General features: G+C 35.9%; 1 protein-coding gene across 4 annotated transcripts in view; it reads right to left on the bottom strand.

Annotated features, from left to right (window-relative positions):
- Window positions 1-16,435, bottom strand: part of BICC1 (BicC family RNA binding protein 1) — a 247,473-nt gene that overhangs the window by 159,815 nt on the left and 71,223 nt on the right. For all 4 annotated transcript variants that reach the window (XM_081073590.1, XM_081073592.1, XM_081073593.1 and 1 more), the window contains exon 2: window positions 9,990-10,036. In XM_081073590.1, coding sequence (XP_080929716.1) covers window positions 9,990-10,036 — 47 coding nt within the window. The remainder of the gene's footprint in view (window positions 1-9,989; window positions 10,037-16,435) is intronic.

Here is a 16,435-nt window from a genome sequence, read left to right as displayed (position 1 = left end):
CTGGCCACTGACTAGCAAAAAGAAACACACCCTGAATAAGAATACTATTGTTGAGTGTTCATCATACACTGGAATGGTGTGTTTTCATGTTTTAAAACACATGGTGGCCTGCTGCTATACACATATTTTGGGAAAATGTCTTATGTCTTATCTAAAGAGCACTACTCCTTTAAAGATACAACTTAATTTGAGCCACTCATTGAGGGGTTAAAGTACTCAACACACATATACACAAATTTTGATACAGTGTGAATGCATGAACCTCTTGAAGAAAGGATGATTACCAAATTAATCAAGTAATGGAATGCGTTTTATTTGTTTTAGTCTGATTCTTAATTACAAAGCCTCACAGCGTTTCTCAACTACATCAGGAAAAGGGGAGGAGACAAGTAAAAACGCCTGTCAGTCAAAACATGAGAGGCATCACAAACTTCCAGCTCCACTAGGAATATCCCTCACTTCTTGTATGTCTGCTCTCTCTATGTGTTTTGCTCTACATTTCCTTCCATGGATGGGTTTCTTCTGCTTACTTACAGCTTCTCCCTAGTAAATCCAGTTTGACCACGACCAACTCTATCACTCCTGGCTTCTCTCCTGCCCCATTCTGCCACATGACCCTTCCCATTCCATTCTCACCACCTTGCTTTCCAATGTATCAGAGACAAATCTCACTCAGGGAGTTTGCAGAGCCAGTCACACAGGTCATGGCCAGTGTCCACAGAAGCTTCATTGCTGGGTCTAGTGCCCATATCTAGGCCCATCAGCTGTGGCTGATGAACTGGGAATCAAAGTTAAGATGTCCAAATCATGGCTAGCTCCTCTCCTTTTTCACGGTAGGGTGTGTGGGAAGGCAGGCATATAATCACATAAACCACAAAAAACATAAATTTAACAGCACTATTCAGAGACAAAAGCAAGTTAAGAGTTGAATTAGCCAAAGGACAAATTCTAAAGCAATCTATTTTGTCTGAAATAAAATGAATAATACTAAACATATCAAGCCAAAGGCTGTTCTTTAAAAAACAAAGAGAGTCCCAAAATTAAAGAAAGGATTGATTCATGAGATGACAACAAATCATTATTGTAAGCCTTGTAGGTAGAATAAAATAGGAAAATATCAGGTACAAATTTCTGAACGTCCAACCTTAATGTGATTTTGAAACCTTGACTGTTTAAACCAGATATTAGGGAGTACAAAACCCATGCCATTTTTTGCTGCATTAATGTGTCTCCAGCATTCTGATGGTCCCTCTAAGGCACCACAATGACCCCGACTCACAGCCCTTCTTAACGAAACTTGTAGCTTGGACTGAACTTCTCTCATATGGGTTCCTAGCCCACACAAGAGGGCACAGTAACTGCCGATTGAAAGAAAATAATTTGTTTTATTAACAACTGTCAAAGTCAGACAGGCACACTCCAAGTTTTGGCCACCACTAACTAGCTGTCTAACCTTAAAAAAAAAATCATTCTAAGACTATTCAGATTACTGTCTAAAATAAAAAGGTAATACCACCACGTCCAGCTTTAAAATGTACTGATTCTTCCGTGAACCCATTTTAAATCAACGAAGCTTAAAGCTCTTTAGTAAATGTCATAGCACTCACTTGAGTCGCACTAAAAGGCACAGACCCCATCTTTTTATGGAATATCATCCTGCAGCTGAGTCCTCATCCCTAGGTAACCTTATGGAGCCCACAATGAACAAAGAAAATCATACAGGAGTTCTGACTACTAAGTCATAGAACCAGGCAAAATCCTTGAGAGGGATGCGTTCCCCACTTTCATGTTCTGGGAACCATGACTACCGCATGGTCCACAAACCAAGTATCAGGTCAAGAGCTTAGAATGAAAGACAGAACATGTGAGTTATAGCTAAGTGGCCCTTTCCCTGCCCATCTGAAATCAAGTATCCTCATTGTACATTATGTACTTAGCAATGACATTGGAGTTGGGTCAAGAATGGCAAGAAATACCAATTCTTCATGTCTGTGACCAATTCAGTACCTGAAAATTATATAACCTTTGGCTACTTCTGGATCACATCCAACTGTGGATATTACAGCCTCACTATCTATAACTGTACTGGTCAGGCTATATCCAAAACATGGTACCCAGATACCATTGCCACATTTAAAATAGGACATTGATCTTGCTCCTGAAAGTGAACAGAATGATGAGGAGTCTGAAAAGTAAGTAATACGAAAATAAGAAACTAAATATCTGTAGTCTGAAGAAAAGAAGGCACAGAGATGATGTAAAAACCATCTTCAAATTGTTCTATAACTCCAAATGGCAAAACAAGGGCAAATGGATAAAAGAAAGGGGAAACTTTCTAAAAGTTATCACTAATTAAAAATGACTTATCTTGGAGACATGTGAGACCTGTTTTTCTTTATACCTGTTGTAGGTGATATAGAAAAACTTTAGTACTGGAAGAAAAGCAGGACCAGGTAACCTCTTAGACTTCTTTCAACAAAATGTCATATGTTCTGTAAATTAGCAACAATTTATGAATCCACAGGCAACTTCAACCTATTTTAGCCTTTATGATCTGCTTTTCTCCATGAGGTGGTTTCAAAAGTAATAAGAGGTTCATTGTAGGAAAGTATAGAGGAAGAATGAAAGTCAACCATAATCCCATCACTTAGTCACTTAACATTTCTTTTGGCATAATATCTGCCCCATGTTTCTAGGCATAACTATACATAACAAAATTTGGATCAAGCTGTTTATAGCCCTTTTGTCCTCATTTTTTGCACTGACATGATTATCATTTTCTGAATCATTAAGTATTTATAAAAGAGCATGATTATTAATCCTTAAATAATAATCCAAAGTTTGGATATACCATATTTCAAACATTACAGTAAGCACTCAGGTTATTTTTAATTTATTTTATTTGCATTTAAATTACAAATATTCCAATGACTATCCTTATACAGTGATCTTCAGACACATCTCTGTTAATGTTCTATGTATCTACAAGACTAAATTTGTCTTATGCCTCCTTATACATAAAAACAATTTGAATCACATGACAATCGAAGGACATAATTAAGTATACCCCAATAGGCTACCAAAGCAAGCACAAGTTCCTGTGATTGGAACTAATCATCAAATTTTATCCTTCCTCAAAAATCGTTAATCTACCTTAAAAACTTGATTCTGATCCACAAAGAAATGTTTAAATTTGCATATTATCAGTTTATTAGTGTAATTTGGGTTTATCTGTGTAATGTGAAAATTGTTCTGAAATCTTCCTGTCAACCATGAATAAGGAAGTCTGCATCTCATTATTGTTCAATTAAGACATATCCCAACAACTACAGAAACTAAGGAATTTAACCCATTCAGGGAGAGCATTTTACAAAATAATAAACAAGCCTTTTAAAACTAAGACCAATAAATTATTTAACCTTCCCATTGTCCTTCTATCCCAGATACACTCCAAGTCATTATTTAATTCACAATCCTGCCTCGCAACCCTTCATCAAAGATCTATTTCCATGAATTCAATTTGATTTTCCCATAATCCAATGCTTTGAGCTTGGTTTCAAGAAGAAAGATGAACATTTTAACCATGAACAACTAAACTTTCACCGGATATTGATTTTAAATGATTGTTCACTTTTAAAAATTGTAGTAGCAATTAGGATATATTCACTACCGTCAAACACACTTTTTAAAAAAGGAAACTCAATGCCATCTCCTACTTCCATGGTTGCAGAAAGAAGAATAAAACGGCAAATGTGGTTTCCACAAAGCACTTGTGTGAAATGACTGCCAAGATAAAAGCCGAGTATGTAACATTATGATCAAATGCTACAGGTTACTGTACTACATTCTTGAGAATATGGTCTGACACCGAGGCTTCTTCTCATGTTCAAACGAACACAAAGATAGAACTTAGAAGACTAAAGAACGGATGATGAGCAAATCACTTAGTCTTTTTCTTAATCTTCACACTAAGCCTTATTTGCTAGACTCTTGATAGATGATGGAGCCAATTATAAGATATAAAAATAGGATTCATTCTTACCTTTCTAAAAGATGACCAGACAACCCATTTTGGGGGACTTTCTTCTAAGTGCTACACATGTTCAATTATCCCAATTCAGTCAGTAGTAGAACGATGATCACAGATTGTCTCACTGAAACTTATTCTCAGAAACATAAGGGAATAAGAACTCAGTGTTCCTGCGTTAGCTTCAAAGCCTAACTGCCCATTAGTGATGACATCCACCAGTGATAATCTTTGCTTAAGTTTGGAACCAACACTGTAATTCTGCACAGCCTTCTCAGTGCATCTTCTGAACCATGACATCAAATACACTTCACTGTACAGATACCCATGTGTAACATTTGAATTGTTAGTCATGTGGATGTATTCATTATGGAAACAAATACTAACATTAAAACCTTAAAATATCTTAATTTTATTGAAATCAAATTTAACTTAAAATATTTATGCAAAAAGACTCAGTATTAAAGAAACTATATCATGGGCTAGAGTTAATTGAATTCATTTTTAAATAACTAAATCAAAACTTATTTCTATTACCAAAATATGATCTATTCAACATATACAAAATAATGGCTACTGGAGAAAGTAGAAGCAATTTTATTTCAAGATTTCTGCCTTCCCCTGCAATAGAAAGATTCAAGTAGTCCCCATCTATGACCACTTACTGCATTCATTTTGAGGTAGAAGGAGCCAAATATTCCTCCCAGCCATTTTCCCCAGAAGACAATACTTGCTACTTTCCAGTCTCAAAGTGACAAAAGTAATTTGTTTGCCAAACAATGAGTTTGAAGATAATAAAAATATACCACATACACCACCAAACAGTATCTTATTTATATCAGTCTTACTGTTAGCCCTTGTGAAAGCCATAGTTTAGAGGTCAGTGTTCCAAACTGACATTTAATTTTAAGACTATAAAAATATCCCTACACTTAAAATATGTGCTGTGTACTTTGTGAAGAAAGAATGTATAGAACCCAATGCAATAGAAAACTTGGCTTTCATCAATTATGATGCTGACTAGATTTTGCTTTCCTTCAGCCACTGGGAGTTAAGATTCCTAAAGCATTTTTGCTTTGATGAGTCACATCTGTAATACAATCACTATACCCATCCCCACCTAAAACACTGCAACACATTTTCCCCTCCAAGATCTGGCCATAGTCATTTCACAAGGAAAAAAAAAGAACTGATTAAAAGGAAACAGGACAGACAGTGAGTAAGCCATGAACAACTGCCCAAAGAACTGTAAAACTCCAAGCAGATCATTTCCATGTGTTTCAATTAAAGTTGCCATGGTGGACAAAGAACTAGGGAGAATATTGATAAAGTTGTATCCCTTCTCTCCTTTTGTCACTATAGTTAGAGCCAAAGAATAAAATATACAATTACTGGGGAACTTGCAAAGTTTGAGCACACAAAAACATTTGGGATATAGTCATTACAAATGGTCTAATTTGTAATCCCATCAGCTAATAAGAGAATATTCAAAAACATTTTATGTGCATTTTTAACATATACTGAAAAAAGAACTAAAGGTATATAAACAGTAGTTGTCTTTCCAAGTCAGGATAACAAATTAGATTTTTTCACTTTCCTGCATATCAATTATGTATTTGTTCTAGACAATTTAGAAATGACTTGTAAAAAAAATAGATTTTATATAAATGACTAAGCAGTTAAAAATCTACAAATCAAATTGAGAATTAAAAATTTAAAATAACATTAAGTTTTAGCAAATTTTTCTGGTTATACCACGTTTCCCCGAAAATAAGACCTAGCCAGACAATCATCTCTAATGCATCTTTTGGAGCTAAAATTAATATAAGACCTGGTATTATATTATATTATAATTATATTATAATTGTATTATAATTATATTATATTATAATTATATTATATTGTATTATATTATAATATTATATTATACCTGGTCTTATAGTAAACTAAGACCAAGTCTCATAATAATTTTTGCTCCAAAAGACGCATTAGAGCTGATTGTCCGGCTAGGTCTCATTTTCAGGAAAACACGGTAGTAAACTTTTCTATAGAATCATTTCTTCCATTAAAAGGTGTTATAGGTTGAACTGTATTTTCCAAATCCATATTTGGAAATCCTAACCTCAAGACCTCAGAATGTGACCTTATTTGGAAATAGGTCATCGCAGGTGTAATTAGTAAGATGTGCTCGTTAGGGTAAGCCCTCGCACTATGACTGCTGTCCTTATAACAAAGGAAATTTGGACAGAGAGACACACACAAGGAGAACTCCATCTGAAGGCAAAGATCAGGATGACACTTCTACAGGCCAAGGAACACCAAACATGGCCAGCAAACCTCCAGAAGCTAGGAAAAAGGCTCTGGAACCTACTCTCTCTAACCCTGTCAACGACCTGATCTTGGACTTCTAGCTTCCAAAACTGTGAGACAACCAATTTTTGTTGTTTAAGGCACCCAGTTTGTTGATTGTTTGTATAGTAGCCCTAACAAAGTAACACAAAAGGTTTCAAAACATAGCCCATGAAAACATTACTTTGACCACATACGTTTTTCCTATAAATCTGTCTTTTTTACTAGATAGTGCTGGCAAAATCAGTACTTCCTCTATATGTTCCTCCTCCTCTCCAACCCCCATTACTGCAGTTACAGAGACCACATAAATAAGTTTCTCCAAGGGAATGTGAGAAGTGACATATGCCATACTGGCCTGGGCCATAAGATCTTGGCACGCTTCCTCCATACTCTGTTCCTTTTTCACCAGCTCATATTTTGGACATGGTGGTGACCACCTTCAACCATATAGATGAGGTTCATACCTTGGAACAGCAGAGCTATGTAAAAGGAATCTGGGTCTCTTACCGACAGCATGGAACAATGCCACCCACCAAGTAGGAATACTCTCCTTAGAATGTTACACAAAAGTAAAATAGGTAACTCTATTCCTTAAGCCACTATAATATTGGGTTTCTCTGTTATTATAGGGTAGCCTTTTGCCCTAATTGAGTGTCAGGGGAAATTAAATGTTTCAAACACATGCACTAAAGCAGTGTATAGAAAACCAGGTAGATCTCTGAAAGAAAAAAAATAACTGCATCTCTATGGGAGATGTTTATGTGTACATATCACAGACTGAACATTATTACAGCTTCAAATTTGAGACAATATATTTGGTGATCTTAGTAGTTGTTAAACTACAATTTAAAACCTTTCTGGAAACCTACCAATTCTTATTCTTAAAGATATTTTTAAATTGAACTTTTTTATTTCAATTTCAATTTTTTTCTATGAGAATAATTACTTTAACTGAGGTTAATCATATTGGTATGATTTTACGTATTTTTAATGGTACATAGAAAAGTAACATACAAAAAGTCTCACACTCCTCTAATGCCCTCCTTAGGGAGAGCCAGTATGAAGCTAGGAAGGTATCCTTCTAGGCTTAGATGTTTTTTAAAATAATAGCATAGTCAAATTTCAAATTCAGCTCAAGTGGTTTTAATTTTGGTTTGTGATACACACCTAGGGTCAAAACCAAAACACATTCTAATAAGCATATAGAGCCTTTCTATATTAGCATTACTCTGGGAGAAGAAAAGTATTTATTCAAAGATGCTAATAACCACCAATGTGGACTGTTTCTTGTTCTTGTTTCCCAAAATGTCATTATGTGAAATTGGAATACATGTGACTAGAAGAAAGTTCCCAGAGGACAATTCAATACTTCTCCATTACTTCATTCTACTGTAGATGAACCATAATGTCTACTTCTGTCTGGTCAAAATACTGAAAATTACTCTTCTGGAATTTGGGATGTGTGCCTTTTATTAAGTTACAGGGTTTTTTCCAGGGTAAGTATCCAAATCCTATATGGACACTTGTCTATCGGGAAGACACTTTCTAATGAACTAAAAAAAAAAATGAGGAGATAAAAACGATTTAGTTATTCAGAAATCTCATTAACCTGTAATCAATAATAGATTCTACATTTCCAACTCATAGATTGTGGGACGCACACATGTTCCTGGATTCAAACATGTGTTTCCATTTAAACTGTGGAATGTATATATGGCTCCACAAAGAGTGATAAATATTAGCAAATCTTCTAAGAATGAAGGTCCTTTATGACCACATACACTGTGTTTTGATTCAGCTTTTAAAATGTCTGAGTCATACAAAGCTGAACAGTCTGCTTTTTAAATCTAGTTGCAGGTTAAAGAACAATAAAATTTTTTTAAAAAGTCCTCCCACAGCTAGCATCTATTTGTCCCATCAAAGCCAACCTGAGGCAAATCTGAGATTTCTGCTCTTTGTCTTCTCTTTCCTTCCCCTTGTGGCAAACCTGCCCCAGCTAAAGGCAGGGCATTCTGAAATGCCCAAGTATTAAGCACAAGTTGGCTATTAACCAATGTCAGATAATGCCAAGCAAAGAGCTTCAGGCATAGTACATAAATTTCAACAGCATGACCCTAAAGTAGAAACAGGAAGCTGTGGTCTGGCACATTCTATTTGGCCGGCACAGCATTTTAAAATTTAAATCCCTTTAGAAAAGCCCCCACCCCACACCCATTCAAAGAAGACACTTCATCATATAACATACTGTATCTCATCTTGCACTATGGACCCCTCCTCTATGCAGCATGCCAGTCAAATGTTTGAAGTGTGAATGCCACATAAATTCTTCCACCTCTGAGCCTTGTTATAGTCTGTGTCCATGCCTAGACTGCCTTCCAACTTACCCAAGCCTAGCTCTTTGCGTGGCTAACTCCTTCTCTTCTGAAGATCTCACGAAGTCCTTTCCCATCTCTTCAAGTCCCAGCCAAGTGCTTAATCCTCTATGGCCCCAGGCTCTTCTACTATTTCTGTGACTATATCACAAGACACCAAATTAATTCCTTTAGGGAAGAGATGATGCCTTGATCATTTTGGTCTCTCCAGTGTGTAGCACACAGCAGGTGGTAAATAAATATTTTCAGAATGAAGAAATGGCGATATAAGTATCAGCTCAGAAAATATTTGTTTTTAATACATTTGGCAGAGATTGCAGATGAATGATGAAGTTGGCCCCCATCAAAAATAAAAATAAAAAATCTCACAGAGGCTTGTAAAGGCCACATCTGGTTACACATAAGTGTTTTTCAAAGGCTTGGTGACCCTCCACAGCAATATTAACAATCATCCAATAATCATCCATAGTTGCTGCTATATTTTCACTCTTCCCTTCCCCTAAGACACCCATATATTTATTCTACACACATGCTTTCTGGATCCCAACAAAGACACAAATACAATAATTCCAAATGAACAAAAGAGAGAAGAACATGAACTTAAATCAATTTCTTTGAAAGGACAGGCATTTTCCCTTATACTTAATTTAAGAAATACAGCTGACTAGATTTAATCAACTGCTCTTCATCATTTCTCATGTTCATTTTTTAATCAGCTCCACTCCTATTTCCCTTTGCTATAAATGACTAGCCAGACTGACTTCACTGAAGGTCACACCTCTCAGAGGACAGCGAGGGACAGAATGGACATAGTCACCAACTGTGAGCAAGTAAGTCTAAAGGTACATCTTTGGTTGATTATATTATCCTGCCCACAGTCGTGCTTACCGGAAATGAGGAATGCTGTGAGGGATTCCTCTCTACCTCCCAGGTCAGGTGTGTGTTTGGGGAAGAAGGAAATAGCAGACAGCAGTAAAAGAAGATAATCAGAGTAGCCCTCCTTGTTTACCTCAAAGCAAAACCTTCATTAGATTGGCCCAGAAAGAACCTTCTTAGAATGGTTAAATGCCAAACAGGATACCACTCTTTCCCGGTCCTGAGCCTGTCAAGCTGTCTTATCAAAAACCTATTCCCTTCCACATGGAAGGGGAGCTTCTTTCAGGGGCTTCTACTATAGCTACTGAAACAGCTATATTTCTCCTTAATTATCACCAAGGCAGGAGTAAAAAGCAACTTACCTTTTGAAAAAAGTCCTCCCCACTTTTGCCTTTTCCTTCAGCAGCAGCTGTAAATAAAAATGTATACATTTAAAATAGTTTCTTTTTCAACCTCTGTATTCAAAATTTTTCATGTATCAGGTATGAGAATAGAAAGGTAAACAAGATGTTACTCCTGTTCCCCCCAAGCACAGTGCCTGCTAATAGGTCTCATCTGTGATGCAAAATGGATAAATAAAACATTAATCCAATCAATTATGCATCTTTAGATAATTTCACCCTCTTTTTTTCTATGTGGAAGTCTCACAAATCTCTATTTGCACACATAGATAAAAGTAATCTCGTCCTTTCACAGTTAAGGAACTATATGAACAAATTCCACGACCAATAAAATTAGCTGTAGTGCTCTCAGCACTTCCTAGGTGTAATCAATCCCAGGCGTGAGGTTGCCTTTTCAACTGGTGGCTCATGGAATATGGCCTGCTGAGTTCTGTCAGTTTGAGGTTCTGCGATGACTATGTAATCTACTTGGATTTCTGCTGGCATCATAGGCTACTGTAATTTACTCCTTCATTGGCTTACGGAGAGAAAAAAAACTACATGCGAATTAAATAGTACTGGTAAAGTCACAGACAACAATAAAACTTCATGTGCAATTAATTAAAAGGGCACTATAATTGAACAATCATATTTATATCTACATGGTAGCCTATAAATACAGAACAAACTCAGTTCTCTACGTTCAAAAGTTTTATAACCCTGTGAACGCTTTTTTTTTTTGTTTTTTTTCAATCTGTGGGGAGAGGTGGGAAATTTGACTAAAGGGAGAGAGAGCCAATAAAATCTTGCTTGTAATAGCCTCATATGGCATCTTTTGGAGGGCAAATACCAAATGGGTCTCGGATTCAAATGCAGAGTGGAACAGTGGTAAACTGGAGAAACCACCTCTCACCAGTACAAAGCAAGGAGCTGGAGCCAGAACTCCTGGAATTCGTTTAAATGATTAAAGACCCAAAAGAGTATGGCAGATCATCTGTTAGGTGAAGGATTTAAAACTGAAAGAAATTCTCTCTGCCCTCAAAAAAATAACAAGTATTATGAATTATTTTTTTCACCAACTTTAATTTCATAGTTAAATATAAAGACACCTTCTGCAATTTTGGAAAAATGTGTATTTTTTTTTTATCAACATGTTTCCATCCTAAAAAAGAGAGCACAGAGTACATGTTTCTGTAATTACCAAGGACAATTTGAGGAAATGTAGGAAAACAGTAACTAAAAGAAATTAAAAAAAAAAAAACTGTATTCTAATGTGTGGTAGGTTAAATATTATAACAGGCTCCCCAAGATGTTCACATCCTAATCCCTGGAATTTATCTATCTGTTACCTTACATGGCAAAAGGGATTTTGCAGATGTGATTAAATTAAGGGTCTTGGGATGGGAAGATTATCCTGAATTATCCAGGGGGGGGGCCCATGCAATCACAATGGGTCCTTATAGGAAGGAAGCAGGAAGGTCAGAGTCACAGAAAGTGACATGACCACAAAAACAGAGAGAGAGAGAAGGGCATGTGACCGCATACGGAGAGGTTTGGAGAGGTTCGGAGAGGAGAAAGATACAGAAATGCTACACTGCTGGCTTTGAAGATGGAGGAAGGGGCCACAAGTCAAGGACTGTAGGAGACCTCTAGAAGCTGAAAAAAGCAAGGAAATGGGTTATCTTCTAGAGTTTCTGGAGGGAGCATGGCCCTGCCAAGACCTTGATATAACCCAGTGAAACCCATTTGTCCTCCAAAACTGTAAGATAAATTAGTGTTGCTGTAAGCCACTGTACTTGGGGTAATTTGTTACAGCAGCAGAAGAAAACCAATGCCAATACCATTTGAACTTTATTTTTTGCACAAAGCCCACACCATCAACAGCACAAACTGAGTACACACATTGACGTAAGCATTTGAGGCACACACTTCCATAAAAAGATTCTTCGCAGTTAACTCTACAAATTACTATTTTCTCTCTCAAACTTGGAAATATATCAATATTAAAGCTTTTAAAAAAAACAAACATAAAAAGCAAATTTAAATAACAAAAACAAAAGCAAAAGCCCATTCTTTCAAATAAACTGGCAAATGTGGTTGATCTTAGCTAAAGGGGCCACCTAGGTAAGATAAAAAGACAGTGCCCAAACCTAACAACACAAACGTAATAACAAGTGCCTTGGAGAGACTTCAACTGAACCACTTCTTGGGCTGTCTTTACCTCTAAAGCTAATATTAGTTTAAAAGGGTCCTAATCTGTAACATAATTGCTTGGCAATGAAAACTGCATACAAAAACATGAAGATTTTTGAAAATTCTAGTGACATCAAGGAAACTCTTCTTTGAAATCTTAAAATCAAAGATATGTGCAAAGGTCTATTAAGCAAGGCAAATAATCACCCCTGTCAACCACAGGGAATGCCTACACAACTCAGAATTCCTCAGTTTAAATCTCACGATACAGCTATAATTTATTACAGAAACTTCCTTTAGGACACTTATTGTGCTCATGACTCATTATGTCACAGCCTTGAAATGCCCCTTCATTCCAAGTCTAACCAGGCTTCATACAATGGCCTTTCAATGCCTGGATGAGTAAAAAGGCGGGAATTTCCTTAGTTAGGCCCAAACCATAATTAACTATATTCCAGAAAAACTCTAAAATTCAATCAGAAACCTGCATCTTTTAGCAGCCTTATGATTTGAGAGGGAACAGGACACAGAGAGCCAGAAATGACATGCTCTTTGGCAACAGAAATCTTTGCTCTTTTTCATTCCGAGCACTTATGTATGAGAACCTGCAAATTTGAGCCTGATTCTCCCCTAAATCCTGAGAAGTATCCATTTCCCAAGCCCACAAGTGCCCTCGTAAAAGGTTCTGGTTAGATTCTTGGTTAGATCTTTGCCTTAGGTGCAAACCATGTTTAGTCCCCATCGCTGACACTTTGCAGGGAGTGTCCTTAGCTAATTCCCAGGCTGCTGGGTCTGCTGTAGGACTTTTAATGGCCACACCCAAGCAAACCTGTCAAGGCCATACGAGCTAATCAAGGGAAAGTGACATTTCACAAGTGTTCTCTCTCCCCACAAACAGGGATCCATCCATCTGTGATTAAATTTGAGAGTTCAATTCTCAAACTTGCTCTAAATTCCTCAGTTATCAAAATATAAACTCCCCTGAAGAAGTAAGAGATGTGAGCAGGGTGCTTGCAGAATATTTCTTTCCCATTATAAATTTAGGTATTTAACAGGTTCATTTCCTGTTAAAACCCAGAAAACAAAGAGAAATTCACTTTCATTCCACAAATATTTAAGTCTTATACCAGTGAATCTGGTATAAGGGACCTGCCCTCATTTACATACAACCTTGGCCCATATATTCAAAGCCACCCAACTCGTAAGATAAAGCCAAAATTAAAATTCAGTTCTACTGACAACATTCCCAAAACTCTTCTCACAGTCACAACTCTATCCAAATTAAACTTAGAAATTTAATTTAGCTATTCTCATTCTGGGCTGTGCACTAAAAAGTTTGTCATTTCACTGTTAACCCAACACTAGCGCTGGGCAGCTACTGTTAGGCCTGAAGAATAAATGTTGCTTCTAGGGAGAGTTGGATTGCAAGAAAAAAATATGAGGTATGATAATATCTTGACTCAATGGCTTCCTTTCCATTATATTTGGAGGGGGGAAATGTTGCCTGTGAAATGAGCCAACCCATACTTGATGTCATGGAATTCCTTGACCTTTGAACTCTGACGATGTTCTGTGGTATAACAGTTCCATTGAGTCTTCACATTCTTATACACTGATACACACACCCTCATCTTTTTTATTCCACAGTAACATGAACACACATAATGATTTAGCAGCCTTTTTCAAACTGTCTTGGTAATGTAACATTTGCTTGATGTGCCAAAATCTAATCATTTGATTGTAAAAACACTGGATTATTCTTGCCAATGAAAGCAATTGTCTCTGTTTTCATGACATAGAATAAATTACTTCAATACTACTGAAACATGGCTTCATGGGTTGTGCAGGTAAAGCATTTCATAATTTAAGCTGAACAATTCATTTTTTATGTTTATTATAATTTCTCTAGTGCTTTGCCATATTTTATTTCATATTTTTGCTTCACAAGAAATACGGGATGGCAAAAGCCACAGCCAATAAAAACAGCAAAAGTTGAAACAGGTGTAAACTATTACAGTCCCCTAAACTACAGGGCAAGTCTAGTTAATTACTGAATTAAAGGGGGTGGGGGGGAAGCTCGTTTTTAAATTCTTCATAGGGCATATGGAAACTTGTTTAAATATCCTTTTCATTCTGAAATGCTTTTGCATTATAACATCTTATACTTTATGGATCCAAATCTAAAAACACAAGGGTATTTCATATTTAAAACATAGTAGAGAAAACCTTTAAACATTCCCTTGATAAGCAATGGGTTTTTTCACCCCTGTAGAATTTGAGCAAGAGAAAAATAAGTTCAAATTATTAAAAAATAATTGAGAAATAAATCTTCAAATCTGTAAAGATTCAGAGCATTCCTCGCTTTTGTTTTTTTAACACAACCCAACTGTAGAGCATGTGTAACTAAGAAGGCTGCTGTAGCTAAAGGTCACCTGAAAGATAAATGTGTCATCATTAGGTAGCCTGATACTCCTGTAAAAATATTTTACTAAAAATGTGAAACATTCACTTATTGTATCAATTTAATCCACATGCTAAACTAGCTGTGCCATATATTTTATTCTGTATATTTCTATTGTCAGAAAAGTTCCTGACAATTTGGCCAGTTCTACTGAAAGAGAAATCAGCAAAAGATATAGAAGATGCAGTTTCTATATACTCCCAGATAACTTTTTGTTCATGAATCCTATCTAATACTCTGGATTGGCATGCAAAACTCTAAGAATTGATTGAAGAAAGAGTAGGCATTAAGTCTATTTTTAAAGTTTCTTCAGTTCCCAATTAAAATCATTTCAATATTCTAGCCAACTGAAGAATACTTCCAAGTTTATACTTCAGTAGTAAATAGTGTCATCTGAACATTCTATATCACAGTAGGTATGAGGATTCTCAGACTTCATCTTCCCTAAAACTCGCTACCTGCCTCCCAGAGTCCATTGTGAGCACATCAAATTCACCTGCCCTGAAAAAAAGAATGATGTAGGCCTATTGGGAAAAAATAAAAAATAAACAGGCAAAAATAAATGTAATTGTTATTTAATAGTGGCTGGATATTTAAGAATGGTTTTCTTCTTCAGTTTAAATTTTTTTCATTTTCAAATTTATTTAACTTTAAATATTGTTTCATTTTTGCAGTGAAAATTCCAATGTTAAAAAAATGCAATACATTGTTTTTTAAGGAGACTATAAAACAGTATGTACTGAATGATCTCAATGCTGTATGTATGCAAATACATATAGTATATATGCTAGAAAAAAATTATAAACACTAAAATAATAAGTTTTTATTTGGTGAAATTATTGGGTCATTTATCATTTTCTCCTTTGTATTTTCCAGAATGCCTTTAAATAGCTTGAACTTTTTAATTAGGAAAAAAATCAGGTAAAAATCATTTGAAATCCTTCTTCCTATTTGAGAGTGAGCAAAATTTTATTATTACTGGTTTGTCACAGCGTAGTTTTCAGTCCACAGCACATAAGACAATCTGGCAAGAATATGAAGGTCAAATGTGGATATAACCTACCTAAAGAAATAGAATGACTAATGCAGTATCAGAGATGAATAATGAACACACAATAAAATCATACCAAGTATAGAACATGACAGGCCTTAATTAACCTAACACTTTCTAGATTGAAATACTGACTTCGTGCAACTTCCACTAGAGAAGTTTTAACAACTTATACCTATAATAAGAAACTTCACAGCTGAAAACACTAAATAATCCAATACTTGGAAAACCTCTGTGATTCACATCGAAATCACAAAAGACAGAAAGAAACACTCTCTAAAAGGCATAAACTGAAAAGAGAAAAATTTCATGTATACATTTCTCATCATAAACTATTTAAAAGAAGACTACTTTTACTGAAAGGTTCCATACAATAAAACAGGTATCATCTTATTAATTTACCACTTTCTAAAAAGGCTCCATGGCTAAGAGTATGAAAGAAATGGATCATCTATGATAATCTGGGCCTAACTGAGCATGGGCCTAACTGAACTACACCAATAAGACATCCTTTAAAGCTATTTTTTTTTAATTTCATTTTTAAACTGAACTGATAGGAATGGCAAAGATTATATGGGCATGGGGTAGCGGTCCTGATCTGCTCTAACAGCAGGGACCAAGGCGGCCTCTTTAAGGTTTTCACGTACTAATCCCAACAATTCAGTCCTTGGCAGGCTACACTTCTCAAAAATAAGGATTGCAGGAGTTTTTTTTTTTCACATG

The sequence above is a fragment of the Rhinolophus hipposideros genome (genome assembly GCF_964194185.1).
Source record: "Rhinolophus hipposideros genome assembly, chromosome: 15".
Classification (NCBI taxonomy): Eukaryota; Metazoa; Chordata; class Mammalia; order Chiroptera; family Rhinolophidae; genus Rhinolophus; species Rhinolophus hipposideros.
Note: the sequence above shows the minus strand (reverse complement) of the source record. Positions and strands in the feature narration are given on the sequence as shown.